Here is a 17,160-nt window from a genome sequence, read left to right on the forward strand (position 1 = left end):
CTAGAGAGTGTGCTAAGCTCTGAGGACGCTGTCAGGAGACATCTGAGGGGCGTCAACACCAGGAAGGCGCCAGGCCCTGACAGCGTCAGTCCATACTTACTGCGGCGATGCTCCGATGAGCTCACCAGCCCCCTCGCCCAGATCTTCCGGCGATGCCTGCAGAGCGGGGTGTGGCCTGCACAGTGGAAGGAGGCCAGAGTCACACCCGTACACAAGAAAAAATCCAGGTCCGAGCCAGGCAATTACAGGCCAATATCACTCCTCCCAATCATCAGCAAGATATTTGAAAGGATCATCGGGGAGCAATAATCATCCTTCCTCGAGGAAAACCACCTGCAGTCACCGAAGCAGTTTGGTTTTCGGAAGGGCCGCTCTACATCAGACCTCCTCCTTCTCCTCTCAAAGTCCTGGCATGACGCCCTTGATGACGGCCACCCCTCTCTCGTGATTGCCCTGGATATAGCTGGCGCGTTCGACTCCGTTTGGCACCGCGGTCTGACGGCGAAGCTACAGCAACTAGGTATCACGGGGGACCTGCTGCGCCTGCTCTCAAACAACCTGTTAGGCAGGAGCCTCCGCGTAGCAGTCAACGGAAGCACCTCGACCAGCTTCCCGGTGGAGGCCTCCGTTCCACAGGGGTCCGTCCTTGGACCTATTCTGTGGAACATATACTTTAACGACCTCCTGCAAACCATCCCGGCAGCAAGCGCCTACGCCGACGACTGCACCCTCTCCAGAACATACAAGAGGGAGGAAGCCCAGGACGTGATAGAGTCCGTCAACAGACAGTTGGCAGACATAATGGCCTGGGGAAAGAGGTGGCAAGTCAGGTTTGCCCCTCACAAAACCCAGGCCATGGTAATATCACGTTCTCGGGAGGACGCGAGGCAACTCCACGGCAGATTGAGATTCGGGAACGACACCATCCCTCTGCAGGCCAGCGTCGACATCCTGGGCGTGGAGGTGGACTCCCAGGTGCGGTTCGACCGTCACCTTGAAAGGGTGGCGCACAAAGCCTCCCAGAAGGTGAACCTCCTGCGCCGCATGAAGAACCTCCTCGATGCTGAGGGCCTGAACACCCTCTATAAGGCACAAGTCCGTCCAGTGATGGAGTATGCACCGCTCACCTGGATGGCCAGCGCCCGCTGCCACCTCAACCTGCTAGACAAGGTGCAGAGGAGGGCTGAACGCCTCATCAACGGCACCCAGCACCACCGACCGAGCCAGTGGGAGACACAGCGACAACAACATCGACAACAACAACAACAACAACACCCACACGAGGGACGGGCAAGACCAGCCACGAACCAGCTTGGAGCCTGGAGCACCGTCGCCGCGTCGCTGCCCTGACGGTGCTACACAAGGCACAAGTGGGCCTAGTGCCCCACCTGACGGAACTGAGGGCTACCTGGAGGAGGTCTGAGCGTAGCACGAGAACGGTGCTGAGCAACGCCTCCCTCCTGGAAGTGCCAATGGCCCGCTCCAGCACCCACCAACGTGCCTTCTCCATCGCAGCGGTGGTGTGGTGGAACAACCTCACTGCTGATGTGGATGTGACACAACTGTCCACTCAGCAGATGAAGGTTGCGTCCCACAGGTGGCTACTCCTACACCCACCGTAAACATGTATATAATTGTATAATATAATCGGCAGAAGCTTTTAAATAGCTTCCCAAAGGTCGAGGGAAACTTTAGCATAGAAAAATAATACTGCCATGTACTAATGTACTGAACATGTTTAAATAAAAAAAATAAAAAAGAGAGAGAGAGAGAGAGAGAGAGAGAGAGAGAGAGAGAGAGAGAGAGAGAGAGAGAGAGAGAGAGAGAGAGAGAGAGAAAAATTATAATGACCCTTCTAATGGTCCTCTTCCTAATCGTTTAATCCCTTCATCATCGTCATCACACACACACACACACACACACACACACACACACACACACACACACACACACACACACACACACACACGTAGGAATAAAGTTTTACGGATTTGACCTCTCTTCTCTCCATCTATTTATCTTTCTATCTATCTATCTATCTATGTACAAAAGTCAGAAGGGAGAAGAAAGAGGAAAGACAAGGGAGAGAAAGAGGAAATAGATCAGCTTTCCTCTATCTATCTATCTATCTATCTATCTCTACTGTTCAACATTCACCGTGATAAAAGTTTGGGTATTGGAACTTTTATTTTTCACACTTTTTAATATTACTTTTAAAATAATATTCTTCATTTTGGCTCCCTTCGTCCTCCTTCTCCTCTTCCTTTTCTCTGGTTATTTTCCTCTTCCTGCAATCCGCTTACTCCTCTTTACCTCTTCCACCTTTCCTCATATTTTTTCCTTCTTCAAGTATCACTATTTTTTTTCATAACTTTCTATTCCTTTATTTTCTTCTCCTTTTCTTTTATTCGTGTTTTTTTTTCTATTCTGTTATCTTTATTTTTTCTTCTTTTTTCTTCCTTTTTTGTTTCTCTGTTCTTGTTATTCCCTTTCTTTGTCTGTTTGTTTCTGTTTAAGCTCTTCTTTCTTGTTGACTTCTTCTTCTTCTGCTCCTTTTCTTCCCTTTTTTCTTCTCCGCCTCTTTCACTTCTTCCTTTTTTTCTACTCTTCCTCCTCCTCCTCTTCCTCCTGCCCCTTTCCATTATAATTCTCCTGTGTCCTTTTGTTCCCCTTCCTCCTAATCCTCCTCCTCCCTATTCTTCTTCATCTTTTCCTCCCCCTCCTCCTCCTCCTCCTTCTATTTCTCTTTTTCTATTTCTTTATTGTTTCTTTCCCTCTTCCTCATTCGCTAGGATTAATTTGTGTTGCGACGAGAGAGAGAGAGAGAGAGAGAGAGAGAGAGAGAGAGAGAGAGAGAGAGAGAGAGAGAGAGAGAGGATCAAAAGGTGTTTCCACGAGTCATTATCACCTGTTTCAGTTTCTCCTTCTAAGTTTAGTAATTGAGGGATTTTCGTCTCTCTCTCTCTCTCTATATATATATATATATATATATATATATATATATATATATATATATATATATATACCTCTCTTTTTCTATTATCTTTTTTTCTCTATCTTTGACCTCTTTTTCTCTCTCTCCTTCCTTTATTTTCTTTGTTCTATGTCCCCCTAGTTTATATTTTTTTCTCTATATCCTTTTAATTTTCCTACTCAATTAATATTTTTCCTTCTCTTCACTTTTTCTCTCATTTTTTTTCATTTTTACGTTCTTATATCCTTTTATCCTGTTTTTGATTCTTCCCCTCTCTTTATTTTTTTCTCCCTCTTCCATCTTTTTTTCTCATTTTTCTCTCCATTTCTTTATATCCTATCTCTTCCTCTTTATGCCTTTTTAGTGAAATACCTTTCATCCATTTATAAATCTCGATCAAAACTTCACGCACTATTCGCCTTTTTAGAGAATGCAAGTTTGATAGTGCAAGTCTTTCCTCATATGGGAAACATTTTAGTCATCCTCCTCTGTACCGATTCTAACATTTTGATGTCGATTCTAAGGTGACAAGAACTGAACCGCATAATCAAGATGGGGTCTAACTAACGCCAAATATTGCTTGAGGATGACTTCGGCGCTTCTATTGCTTACACTCCTATTTACCTCAATCAATCAATCTATCTATCTATCTATCTTTCATCACTTTTACTCTATTTACAATATCACAACCCTTTCCAATACTTCACTACCACCACCACCATCACCATCACTACTCTGTCACACTGCCTGCTGCCATTATGAACCCAATTAACACGAGTCCTCCTCCATCCCTTCTGTCTATTATATAAACACTCGTCAAAAACCTTAATGAGAGCAAACATCTCCTTAGTTCACTCACCCTCGCCTCATCTCAGCTCCCTTCCCTCATCTTCTTCGCCAGTGACCAAGAAAAAGATTATTAACCTTATCATCTCCGTCCCTCCTCCACCTCCTCCTCCTTCTCCTTTTCCGCCTGCTCTTCCTTCTTCATCATCTTCTCTAATCCATCTTTCCTTCTTATATATTTACTATCTTTCCCTCTTCTCGTCCCTTTATTTTTCTCCTCCCCTTCCCCTTCTCCCTCATTACTTATACTTTCCTCTCTCTCTCTCTCTCTCTCTCTCTCTCTCTCCACCTTTTTCCTTCTCCTCCTCCTCTTATAATTCGTTTCATCCCCCATTACTTATATAATTTACTCTCTCTCTCTCTCTCTCATAATTTTCTTTCTCATCCTCCTCTTCCTCCTCTTCCTTCTCCTCTTCGTTCTTTTCTTCCTCTTCATATTCTCTTTCATCATATATAGTCTCTACTTTCTCCTCATGCTTCATTTTTTTTCTTTCTCCTCGTCCTCGTCCTCGTCCTCCTCCTCCTTCTCCTCCTCCTATTCCGTCTCCTCCTTCCCTGACAATGCTTCAATTGGTCGAGTTAACTCCTGCATTGAATCGCCCTCCACTCTCTTATTATTTTTCCCCCTCTTTAACCTTATTATATCGAGCCCTCTTTCTCCTCTTTGCTTCATCCCTATTCTGGTCGTCTTTCCTCTCCTTTTCCTCCTTCTTTACTTTTCCTTCCGTCTTTCTTTCCTTTTCCCTTCCTTTCTTTTCTCCTTTTCCTACAATCTTACAAGCCCAGACTTAGCTACAACCTACATCAACCTACCTTCCTTCCTCTAAATGATGTTATGTGCTGCTCAAACCTATGGCATTATCAGCCTTTAATGACTCTTTCTTATATCTCATCCCCTCCAGCTCCATTACACACACCTGTCTCCTTCTCCTACACTCCTGAAAGCCTCAATCTATTTCCTCCTTCCTTCCCGTAAAAAGAAATTATAAGCTATTGGAACCTATAGGATCGTCATTCTTATGTTGATGCCACCTTTCCTTACACTCCTTCCCCTTAGACATCATGATACACACCTTCAGTTTCCTCATTCTTTTTTACACTCCTAGCTCCTCCTTTCTTCCCTCAAAATAACTAATATGCTACTCAAACCCATACTATAATGCATAATGCTCAATACACAGATAGATATTTATTGACCATAACTTACAATAAAACGTATCAATCTCTATTTTACAAAATGGTCCAAAAACTAGCATTTCTTTAAAACTCAGAATGAAAATATACACTAAACAAAAGCGCAGAATACGTACAAGGTAATAAGAACACTTAGCACCACAAAACATACAGCACAGAAAGCGAATAAAACACACAAGAAACACGTTAAAAAAAACTAAAACACTTGAAATCTATAAAGCACCCACGGCACATAACACGCGTCTAACCTAACCTTACCTTTCCAAACAAAGCTTCTTACAAACCTCGTCTGACTTACTCCTATGCACCTCTCTCCCCTACCACCTAAACTCAAACAAGTATCGGTCTTTTACATATATCTAGCTACACCTCTACCACTCAGCCACCACCATCACCACCTACAAAGTCTTTCAATCAACATTCCTTACCTGCGCCGCCACCATGCCGCTCCGTAGCTGCGCCCCGAAGTCCGTTGTCCCGTTGAGGCGCTTGGCTGTCGACGGCACTGTGTTGTGAAGCCTCCACGCCACCTTGCTGTGTCTGGGAGGGCGAGAGACGAGGCGGGATGTAGTGTTGTAGTGAAGAGAGAGGGAGAGAGAGAGGGGGAGGGAGGTAGGGACAAAGGGCAGCAGGAAGGGTTCGTTGGATTGAAGGAGAAAGTAGATGGGAGATAGGAAGGAAATTAAGGACTGTGTCTGGGAGGGCGAGAGACGAGGTGGGATGTAGTGTTGTAGTAAGGAGAGAGGGAGAGAGAGAGAGGGGGAGAGAGGTAGGGACAAAGGGCAGCAGGAAGGGTTCGTTGGATTGAAGGAGAAAGTAGAAGGAAGATGGGAAGGAAATTGAGGTGAGAGAAAGGCGAGAAGCTAAGGGAGGGAGGGATGGTAAGGAAGGGAGGGAAAGGGGCGATCAGGAAAGGTTTGAGGCTTTGAAAGAGGGAAGTAGAAGGAACACAGAAAGGAAATTAAGGAGTGAGAGAAAGGGGAGGAAGACAAGGGAGAGGGAGGGAGAAGGGAAAGAGGGGGAGGAAAGAGGGAAGCAGGAAACGTTGGATGGAAGGAGGAAGTAAGAGAAAGATAGGGAAATTAAAGAGTGAGAGAGAATGGGACGATGAGAAAGGAGAAGAAGGACGGGAAGGAGAGGGAAAGAAAGGGAGAAAAAGAGGGAATCAGGAAGGGTTGAATGGTTTGAAAGGGGGAAGTAAAGGAAAAGAGAAAGGAAATCAAGAAGGGAGAGAGGGAAAGAGGTAGAGAAGGAGACGGGAGAGAGAAACAGAGAGAGAGAGAGAGGGAAAAGGGGGGGGAGGGTAAGGAAGAAGGAGAGCAGAAAGGGTTGGATGGTTGAGAAGAGGAAGTGAGAGGAAAATAGGAAGGAAATTAAACAGTGAGAGTGAGACGGAAATGGAAGAAGGGAAGAAGGGACAGGAAATGTGGTAGATAGATAGACACAGCTAACTAGATAGATAGATAGATAGATAGATAGATATAGATAGATACACACTTAAAAACATAGATAACCAGAGAGATAGCAAGAAAAACAGAACAAGATGGTAAATAAAAATAAAATGATAAGTACAAAACGTTTACAGATGAACACAGGCAAATTTAAACGTGCAAAATGACAAATAAGACAACAGACAGACAGACAGACAGAGAAGAGAAGGGTGAAACTCAGAAATCGAGGGAGAAAAAAGCCACAGAAGGGAAAGTTGGGAGGTGAAAGAAAAGGAAATAAAAATTGTGTGAAAGATGAAAAGTTAAATCTCGCAGTATTGATAACTCAGAGTGAAGAAAATATAATTAATAATCTCTCTCTCTCTCTCTCTCTCTCTCTCTCTCTCTCTCTCTCTCTCTCTCAATATCTACATCTCTACCGTACTAGTTCTCTCTCTATATATATTTCTTCTTCTTCTGAAACACCTAACCTTTTTTTCTCTCTCCTATCTCTCCTTCTCCTCCCTCCTCCCCTCCTCCACTTTTTCTCCTCCTCCCATCCTGCCAATTTCTCTTCAATGGCCTTGTCCCTCCGTCCCTACATCGCTATTATCTCTCTCCCTTCTTGCCCTTCCTCCATCTCTCCTTTCATCTGTATCTTTCTCTCCGTATCTCTCTTATTTATCTTCGTTTCCGTTGCGATCGCTTGGTGCGTGTGTGCGTGTGTGTGTGTGTGTGTGTGTGTGTGTGTGTGTGTGTGTGTGTGTGTGTGTGTACCCTTCCCCCCTTCCATATTTATCATAGTTTTTTCTGACCATCCTATTTCCATAGTATGCCATTCCTACGTCTCTCTCTCTCTCTCTCTCTCTCTCTCTCTCTCTCTCTCTCTCTCTCTCTCTCTCTCTCTCTCTCTCTCTCTCTCTCTCTCTCTCTCTCTCTCTCTCCTCATTCTTTCTCTCTTGTCTCTCTATCTCTCAATTTATCTACATATCTACCTGTGTCTCATCACACACACACACACACACACACACACACACACACACACACACACACACACGTACCCGTCCACTAGAGGAGAGCTGTTGAGAAGTCTTCGTGCAGCCTCCAGCCTCTCGCGGTGGGGGGCGGCGGCGGCCACTCTCACGGGCTGGGGGCTGCTACTCCTGTCGCTGCTGGCCGACCCCCGCACCCTCACGCTCACGTTGGCCGCCCCCCGCACAGGCTGGCCGCTGACCCGGAGAGGCAACGCGGATACGACCATCGCTGCCATCGCCGCCACTGCCACCCCTGCCACGAGAGGAAAACAACTGAGAGCCACTGAAAAGGTTATTGTAAGAGAGAGTCCCAGGTTGAAAGAATGGAATATAGCTTTGTTTTGGGAATGAGTCGTCACTGCTATCCGTGCCAAGAGAGAAAAATAGACGACAGCCACTGGAAAAGTAACTATAGAAGCTAGGAATCCAGTTTAAGTGAATGGACTATAGCTTTGTTTTGAGTATGAGTATTTAGAACGTAATGTAACAAGAACCTAGACAAAACAATGACTTCTTCAGTAACGATAGATTCTCTCTCTCTCTCTCTCTCTCTCTCTCTCTCTCTCTCTCTCTCTCTCTCTCTCTCTCTCTCTCTCTCTCTCTCTCTCTCTCTCTCTCTCTCTCTCTCTCTCTCTCTCTCTCTCTCTCTCTCTCTCTCTCTCTCTCTCTCTCTCTCTCTCTCTCTCTCTCGTTACCTATGTATCTATCTTTTAGGATCCAGTTTATTTGAATGGACTATAGTTGTGTTTTGGGAATGAGCTTTTGCAGCGTTAGGGAACAAAAACTTTGACAAAACAATAACGTCTAGAGCTATGAAAGATTCCCTCTATCTCTCTTTAGCAATCTATTTATCTATACATTAATACACTAGGGAAAAAATGCAATGTGTATAGAGCCAGTTAATTGTTTTCAAGTAATAGCGTCGCTCCCCCACGTTCCTTTCCTGCCCATGAATTAGGTGAGCAGCCCGCCAGTCATAAGCGTTCCAGCACAGCGCGGCGCGGGGAGGGGCGGAGCTGGGCACGAGGTCATAATGTATCTTGCCGGCGGGCCTCGAGGCGCTGCCGGTGCACTCACTACTCAGGTGTAAATGAAACGAAAAAAAACTCTGAGAGCCAAGATAAGCGGGCGGTCTGCCTCGGCCGATTTCATTTTTCACGCGGATATTGCTAGCTATTTCCTGCCAGTCGCTTTGGATTCGACTCTGGTTTGTGCTGGAAGTGTGGGCGTGCACAGCTGCGTCTGGGGATGTGGATTTGCTCTGAAACGTTTACCTGCATTACCGAGGAGCAAAGGCCACTGACCTGGTGCTGGTTGACGTGTGTGGCAGAACAGGGGAAACAAACACATGCATTGGTGGTTTGTGTTGAAAGTCTGGACGTGCAACGCCGCGTCTGAGGATGAATATCTGTTCTAAAGAGTCTACCTGCACTACTGAGGAGCAATGGCCACTGAACTAGGGCTGTTTGACGCGTGTGACGGATTGGGCAGACGAGGACATGGATTACAGGCAGATGTAGTGAAATGTGGGAACCATTCATCGTAGACTTTTACCCGGACGCTTGTTTACATGTAGTTACACATATACAAAGATTGGTAGGCAAAGGCAAATACACACACACACACACACACACACACACACACACACACACACATACACACACACCACACGTCCGTAATCCCTCGGGGTCATGAACGTTTCCCAGCGCCGAGTGTGGCCAGCCAGGTAGGTGTATCGCTCCCCTCCTCGCCTCACCTCGCCCCTCCCTCGCGCCGCAGTGGTGGTGTTACAAAGACTGCGGCTTATCAGGGGTGGAATGCAAGGGATAAGAGGCATAAACGAACCTAACAATGAATAACGTGATTTCTGATTGACAGTGTGTGATATACATGTATAGATTCAAAACTCATCGCATGTACGTTTTTAGTTGACTGGAAACGAATACTTCAACTGGAATACGATAATACCTTTTTTTCATGTCTCATTTCGTACCTGCGAATTCTTTCTTCTACCTTTAGCGATTCAAGAACCTCCTTCCTTATCTACAAATCTCCTATACTTATCCACAAAGGTTCTATTGACAAGTACAAACATATTATTAATCTTTTATCGTTGCAGGAAACAGATTAAATACTCTCTTCTCCCAAATGTTCTATTGACAAGTATAATCATGTTTTTTTTACAGGAAAGGAAGCAGCTCAAGGGCTCGCTGTATATATATCATGTTGCACAACAAGCTTAAATTTACTCTCTTCTCCCAAAGGCTCTAATGACAAATATACACATTTTTTTACAGCAAAGGAAGCCGCTCAAGGGCACGCTTTACACATCATGTTGCACGAATCAACTTGAATTCACTGCTCACTGACACTGAGAAGCCACATAAATGAGCGTCCACAGCATCGAAATTAGTTACCGTGACCTAATTTCAAGAGACAGAGAGAAATCAAGATACGGGGTATGATACACAACACGGCTGCCTTTGCGTTAGTGTATGTGTGTGTATGTGTGTGTGTGTGTGTGTGTGTGTTGGGCTTCAGCTAATCATCATTTACTATGTTCCACGGACTATGCATTGGCTGAAACTCTCATTATGTGCCTTTGTTTAGAGTGGATCACAAGGACGCGAGCACACACACACACACACACACACACACACACACACACACACACACACACACACACACACACACACACACACACACACACTGTTTCAAAGATTTATGAGAGCAAAAAAAATAGTTAATGTACAGGATAATATTACGAGCGTCACTTCGTCCAATAAAAATGCAAATGGGCAAAAGACATACAGGTAAGAACACACACACACACACACACACACACACACACACACACGCACACAGACACACACACACATACACACACTTACTCTGACCCCCCACCCCACATACACACATATACTAAGAATATCGATGGAATAGTAAATATCAATGATTTCTTGCGTCAGGTATTTATAAAGAGACTCATTTCGGCAAACATACATTATCCTTTAGCGTGGAAACTGCATATACGTGTTTGTGCTTTGGATAACGTTAATACTATGCATGTGTAAGGTTTCAGTAATAGGAGAGTGAGCACACGCGATTAATAGCAGCGATCACACATGTAATCCAGATCCGTCTCGGTTAATGCCACACACATGACCTGCGGTGTTTAATGGCTTCATCCTCTCGTTTGCTGCGCCGCTCTACCATTGTGAGGCGTCTTTCTGAGTAGCGAAATATTAAGAGCAGCGTATCAGGGAAAAAAGTTCACAACACGACGGGAGGAAGCGGAAAGAATAGCGAGAGATTGAAGTATAAGTAAAGAGAGAGGAAGAAGGGGAGAAATACAAGATACGAGGAGAAACGCGGAAGATGATGAATAGGAAAAAAAATATGAAACTGAATATGGAGAGAAAAAAAAGATAGGAGAAAACGGAGATAATGGCTAGAAAGAGGAGACATTGAAGTATAGGCCCCTTTCACACGGCGCGGGCGAGGCCCACGCCCGCGCTTATGAGCGGACCTGCGTAAACTTACGACTGATGTTTTCTATGGAACCTTTCACATGCCGCGGACATCGCCCACACGCGGGGGGATGTCCGCGTGCGGGCGAAATTCAACGCGGGTTCCCTTTGGGTCATCTGCAGGCGGAAAAAAAGCCACAAAGAGTACAGTGTTCAATGCGTGTCTTCACAGGGCGCGGGCGATGCCCGCGGCCCGCAAACTCTCCAGAGAGAACTCATTCAGTATTCTGGTTGATTTCAATGTGATATGTTGTGCGTTCATTTTCCTGTTTCCTTTTTTTTTTTACTTTATATATAGGAAGAATTTTATACTCGTCTTCCTCGTGTTTGCTTCCTCATCTTTCCTCTCCCTTCTCTCCTTTTTCCCATCTTCACCTTTTACTCTGCCATCTATCTTAATTTTTGGTCTTTCATTTTATTAATTTTATTCTTTTATCTCCCTTCCTCCTTCAGCTCTATTTCTGCCGCTCCTTTCCTCCAATGAATGGCCTTCCTTTCCCTGGCTTTCATTCCACCTTCCTAAATTTCTCATGCTTCCTTCCACCTTCGTGCAGGTGGTGAGCAGTTTTCAACCGCGCCGTCTGAAAGAATACACGGGGAGGCCCGCGTCCGCGTTACAAGCGCGGACGCGGGCCTCGCCCGCAAGTGTGAAAGGGGCCTAAGTAAACAGAAAGGAAGAAGAGGAGGAAGAGGAGGAACACGAGGATAGAGAAAAGTGGATGAGGAAAAAATAGTCAAGACAGATATATGGAAGAAAGGAAGTGGTTCAGACTTGATAAAAACTGAAGCTGGAAAAAAAGATTGGAGAAAACTGAGTGGCGAGAATGAGGAGAAATCGAAGTATGAGTAAACAGAAAGGAAGAGGAGGAGGAACGCAAGGAAAGAGGAGAAAATGGCAGAAAGAAGAAAAAAAGACAAATATTTGGAAAAGGAAATAAGAAACGTCCTGCTATAGATTGAGATGGAGAGAAGGAAAGAAATATGATCAGAGGAAGCAGAAGGAATGGCGAGAAAGAGGAGATACTGAAGTATATGTAAACGGAAAGGAAGAAGAGGAGGAACACGATAAAGGAGAAAAGTGGAAGAGGAAATTAATATTGTCGACAGATATTTGGAAGAAAGGAAATAGAAAATATTTTTAAAAATGGAGATAGTGAGAAAAGGAAATAGGATAGGAGAAAACTGAAAAGGTGGCGAGAAAAATGAGATTGAGGCATAAATAAAGAGGAGAAAGATAAGGAATTCGAGAAAAAACAGATATTTGGGAGAAAGGCAACAGGAAAAGTCTTGATAAAAAGGGAGATAGCTACAAAAAGATATACGATGGAAGGAAACGGAAGGTATAGCAAGAAAGAGGAGAGATTTAAGAATATACGTGAACAGGAGGAAGAGGAGAAACACGAGAGAAGAGGAGATAGAGTGAGAGGAATTAAACATTATACAGATATTTGGAAGAAGGGAATAGGAAAAGTCTTGATAAAAATGAAGATAGAGAGAAAACGAAATAAGAAAGAATGAAACGGAGGGTATAGCAAGAAAGAAGAGAGATTGAAGTATAAATGGACTTGAGAAGACGGACGCATGACTACTCCCTTTCTGTCAATGACCCAATCTAAGACGCTCCCTCCTTACACTCCTTCCTCTTTGTCACTAAACGAACCTTCCTTCTTGCACCCTTCCTCGCATCAACCAATAACCAAGTATACCACCACGTGCAAGAACAAGACACTCACCACAATCTAGGACAGCCGTAAACCGCTCCAACTACCCCCACACCTACCCACACCCACCAGGTAACCAGCCCCTCCCTCCCTACCTCCACGCCTCCCACCCGCGCCCACCTTTCTCTCACCTGCAGACCGGCTAAGGTGCATGGCTGGCGGCGCCCCTCAAATCAAGGCTCTCAGTGTCGGCGCCTTGTTTGCCTCATCCTCCCGCTTGACTAATTATCCGCGCGCGCACATCCTCACACACTCACTCCTGCCGGGAAAGTGAGGTTGAGTGGCACCCGAAGTGAGCGCGCGTGAGTTCTTGTAGCTTTTGAATTCCTCGCGGCACTGGAAAACACAAACATGCACTTCTTTCACTTTAATCCACGTCGTCGGCTCGCTGCATTCCTTTATTACGCCCATGAAACTTTTATGGCTCCTTGGCGAGGGCTAAATCAGATCAGGGATGGAGAGGGAGGCTGCGAGGTGGTGCGGGTCATGACAGCACGCGGGGGAGGTGTGTGGCCGCACGTCTAACCCCACCTGCGTCTCCCTTACGACTGGTCTGGCTGGTTTTCAGGGTTCAGGGTTCTTCCGCCTCCACCACCCCCATCGCCACCGCCGCACATTTTATCCTTCCCTTCCTTCCTTGTTTCCTTGCTTCTTGCTTCTCTTCCTCCCTCTCTCCTGCTCCTATCTGTCACCATCTTGCTTCCATCCCTTGCTCTCTACCATTATCACATACCTCGTCCTTCCCTCCCTTCCTTCCTTCCTTCCTTGTTTTCTTGCTTCTTGCTTCTCTTCCTCCCTCTCTCCTGCTCCTATCTGTCACCATCTTGCTTCCATCCCTTCCTCTCTACCATTATCACACACCTCGTCCTTCCTTTCTTCCTTGCTCTTCGCCTCTCTTCCTCGCCTATCACCATCACCCTTCCATCCTTTCTTTCCATTACCTCCATCAACATTCACCTTTCGCATCCTTCCTGATTTCCTTTCTCTCCTCCTCGACCTTCCCTCCATCTCTATCCCTCCCTTACCATCACTTCCTCCCTCCTGCCTTCCTTCCTTCCCTCCTGCTGGAATATTCACATCCCTGCTTCCTCCTTTCCCTCCCTCCCTCCTTCCCTTCATCCATGTCAGAGTTGATGTTCCTGATTTTCATATCTTGGGGAAAACATTGCACGCACAAATTTCCAATATTAACCATGCCCGCACACTCCCGTCGGATTAAAACTCGCGCCTTGATTAAATCTTACAAATATAATACAAGCGGCGAGCGAGCGAGCGGCCACGTAGCGCAAATCCCTCATCGCCATAATGCACGGATTTATTTTTTTTTTCACTTTTTTTGTTTGGGTTTGGGGTTGATTTTTTTGTTATTAGTTTATGAGGTGAGTGGCAAAACCGATTTTTTCTTCCTCTTCTTCCTCTTTCTCCTTTTTTATTTTCTTCCTCATTTTTCCTTTTTCCTTCCTTTTGGTTCATTTACGTCTCCTTTTTTATTGTTTGTTTTCTTATTATTTTTCTTTTTCTTCCTCTTTTTTTATTTTAGCTATTTCTTCTTTTTTTGCTTCTTCTTCTCCTTCTTGTTCTTCATTTTTTTTTCTACTACTACTACTACTACTTTTTTTTCTCTTTCTTATTTTCTACTTCTTGTTCTTCATATTTTCCTTGTTTTCTTCATCTTCCTCTTCCTCTGCACCACCACCACATCCTCCTCCTCCTCCTCCTGCTCCTTCTCCTCCGCGGCGTCCCTCGAAGACTTAACAGTTTTGGAGTTATGTGAAATTACCATAATGGCGGTCATAATTTAATTGGATAATATGCATAATGAACGGGGCAAACAATGCGGCGTCGCCCTGTGTGCCTGATGAAGGGTGTGTGTGCTTGGCCGATGCTCACGTTCATCCTCGGAGGTCCCGTTTACCACCACCCCACCCACCCCACCCCACGGCCTGATCATGTGCTGGACTCGCGACTATACCCCAGCCTAGGCACGACATTCAGTACCCTCCTTGTTTTGATTAAATTTGGAGCTACATATTGACTTGTGTGTGTGTGTGTGTGTGTGTGTGTGTGTGAGAAAGAATGATACACGCACATAGTTTCAAGACACCTCTATACCCGAATTTGACCTCCCTTCTGACCTCTCGTTTTATTTTCTTATGTCAGAGCAGCGTCTAGAGAGCTTTTTTGTTGCCCTTTTTTTGTTTTTTTGCCCTTGAGCTGCCTCCCTTAATGTCAATGAAAATACAAACACACTCACATAAACAGACAAACAGACACTCAGATGAACAGACACATAGACAGACAGATCACCCAACAAGACCGTCACATCCTCCCCTTTTCTTCCTAAACTTTAATCAAATAATAGGAACCAAATAGGCCTAAAGAGAATTCCCTTCCTTCTTTATTTCTCTCCTTCCTTCCCTCTCCCTGGTATCTCCTTTTCTCTTTCTCTCTCTCTCCCTTCCAGCCTATCACCATATCTTCAGACGACCTTCTCCTCACCGCCCTTCTTGACTCTCATATTTGCTAACCTTCTCCTCCTTCCCTCCTTCCTTCCCTTTCTCCTCGCCACACTTCCCAATTCCCATATTTTCCTAACCTATCCTCACTGCTTCTTTACTTCTTACTTCCTTCTCATCCCCCTTACTTCCTTACTTTCTCATTCTTACTCACTTCCTTCTTCCTTCTACTTTCTCTTAACTTTCTTTCCTTGCCTGCCCTTCCCCATCTTTACTCTCTCCCTCCTTCCCTCTATTTCTCCTAACTTTCTTTTCCTCTCCACCCTTCTTACTCCCTTGCTTTCTCATTCTTCCTCACTTTCTCCTTCCTTCCCCTTCTCCTTACTTTCTTTACCTTGTCATCCTCCCATATTTTCTTATTTTCCTTCTCCGTCCCCTCTTATTTATCCTTTCCTTCCCTTGCTTCTTCCTTCCTTCTCCTCGCCGCACTTCTCTAGTTCCTCATTTTCCTACCCCATCCTTTCTCTCTCCTTATATCCTTTTCTCCTTACTCTCTTGCTCTTCCATCCCCATCCTCCCTCCCTCTCTCTTACCCCCTGACCCTGACCTAACTCTACACTTCATTACATTCCAATCCCTTCATCCCTCCCTTGCTCCACCCTCCTCCTCGACTATGGATCTACTTGGGTTACGAATCACCGGCAGCCACGATTCAGTAACTTGACGATGCGGAGTCAACTCATTAGCGGTTCTGGCGTGTTTGTGTTGAACTAGCGCTAAGAGAGAGATCAATAAAGCCATGGTGTAAACAGGCACGGGACGGGACGGCATAGCAAGCAGGCAGGGGAACAGGAAAACAGGGGAAGCAGGAAGAGAGGGAGGGGGAGAGGTGGATAAACAAATAAATAGGTTGGGCAGAAAGGTAGATAGGTGGGTTGGAAGTTAGGAAGGTAAGGAGATGGTGAAATAGAGGGAAGGGAGACAGGTAGAGTAACAAAGACAGATGGACAGGTAGATAGGTAGAAATGTAGTTTTGAAGACATGAAGGTGAGGCGATAAATAGACAGGGAAACAAGTAGACAGACGAAGTAGGAAGGGAGGGAGGAAGGGAGATAGATAGAGAAACAAATAGAAACACAAGCGGACATATAAACAGACGGAAAGGCAAGTTAAAAGACAGTAAGGAGATAGATTAGACAGAGAAAACAGTGATATAGGCAGGTAGGGAAATAGACAGAAAGGAAAACAGACAGATAAACAGAGAGAAAGGTAAGTTGAAAAGGCAGAAAGACAGGAGACATATAGGTAAGCAGGCTGGAATTTAAGCAGGTAAGAAAAGCAGAACGAGGTAAATGCACAAGCAGACAGAGAGAAAGATTGGCAAGCAAGTAGGCACACCACCACCAACCCCACCTCCTCCCAGCTCCTTCTTCTTCGTCCTCCTCCTCCTCCTCCTCCTCCTCCTCCTCCTGGCTTTCTTCCTCGGGCTCATTCCTCCGAGGATGAGGTGCAATACGCTGTCTCGGAGGCGGCCATATATTTCCTCCTTTATTGGACTTTTCTCTTTCTCCTTCTCTCCTCTCTTTCCTATCTCGCCCCGCTCCTGCTACTCGTTTTCCCCCTTATCTCCGTCTCTTATAGTTTGTTCGTTCGTGTGTGTGTGTGTGTGTGTGTGAGGGAAGGGGGATGGTGTGTGTGGGGGGGAGGTAGGGGGGCTTGTGAGTGTGTGTGTGTGTGTGTGTGTGTGTGATCAGTGGTATCATTCATCACAAACTACTTATATATACGTTTGTTCGTGTCTGTGTCTGTGTGTGTGTGTGTGTGTGTGTGTGTGTGTGTGTGTGTGTGTGTGTGTGTGTGTGTGTGTGTGTGTGTGATTGTGTGTGTGTTCCCAGTGGCAGCAGCATCATTTATCACAACCTACTTACTATATATACACGTTTAAACCTCCACCACCACCACCAACAACAACAAC

The 17,160-nt window shown here is 45.3% G+C and overlaps 1 protein-coding gene across 2 annotated transcripts in view; it reads right to left on the minus strand.

Annotated features, from left to right (window-relative positions):
- The window catches only part of LOC126996610 (dipeptidase 1-like), a 73,189-nt gene that overhangs the window by 50,011 nt on the left and 6,018 nt on the right, over positions 1–17,160 (minus strand). Inside the window, exons 1-3 of one of the 2 annotated variants that reach the window (XM_050857276.1) lie at positions 12,861–13,264; positions 7,506–7,731; positions 5,443–5,554 (exon numbers count right to left, since the gene is read on the minus strand). In XM_050857276.1, coding sequence (XP_050713233.1) covers positions 5,443–5,554; positions 7,506–7,731; positions 12,861–12,882 — 360 coding nt within the window. In that variant the 5' untranslated portion in view covers positions 12,883–13,264. Of the gene's footprint in view, positions 1–5,442; positions 5,555–7,505; positions 7,732–12,860; positions 13,265–17,160 lie in introns of those variants that run through there. The other variant, XM_050857277.1, reaches the window with a different exon arrangement.

The sequence above is a fragment of the Eriocheir sinensis genome, chromosome 10 (genome assembly GCF_024679095.1).
Source record: "Eriocheir sinensis breed Jianghai 21 chromosome 10, ASM2467909v1, whole genome shotgun sequence".
Lineage (NCBI taxonomy): Eukaryota > Metazoa > Arthropoda > Malacostraca > Decapoda > Varunidae > Eriocheir > Eriocheir sinensis.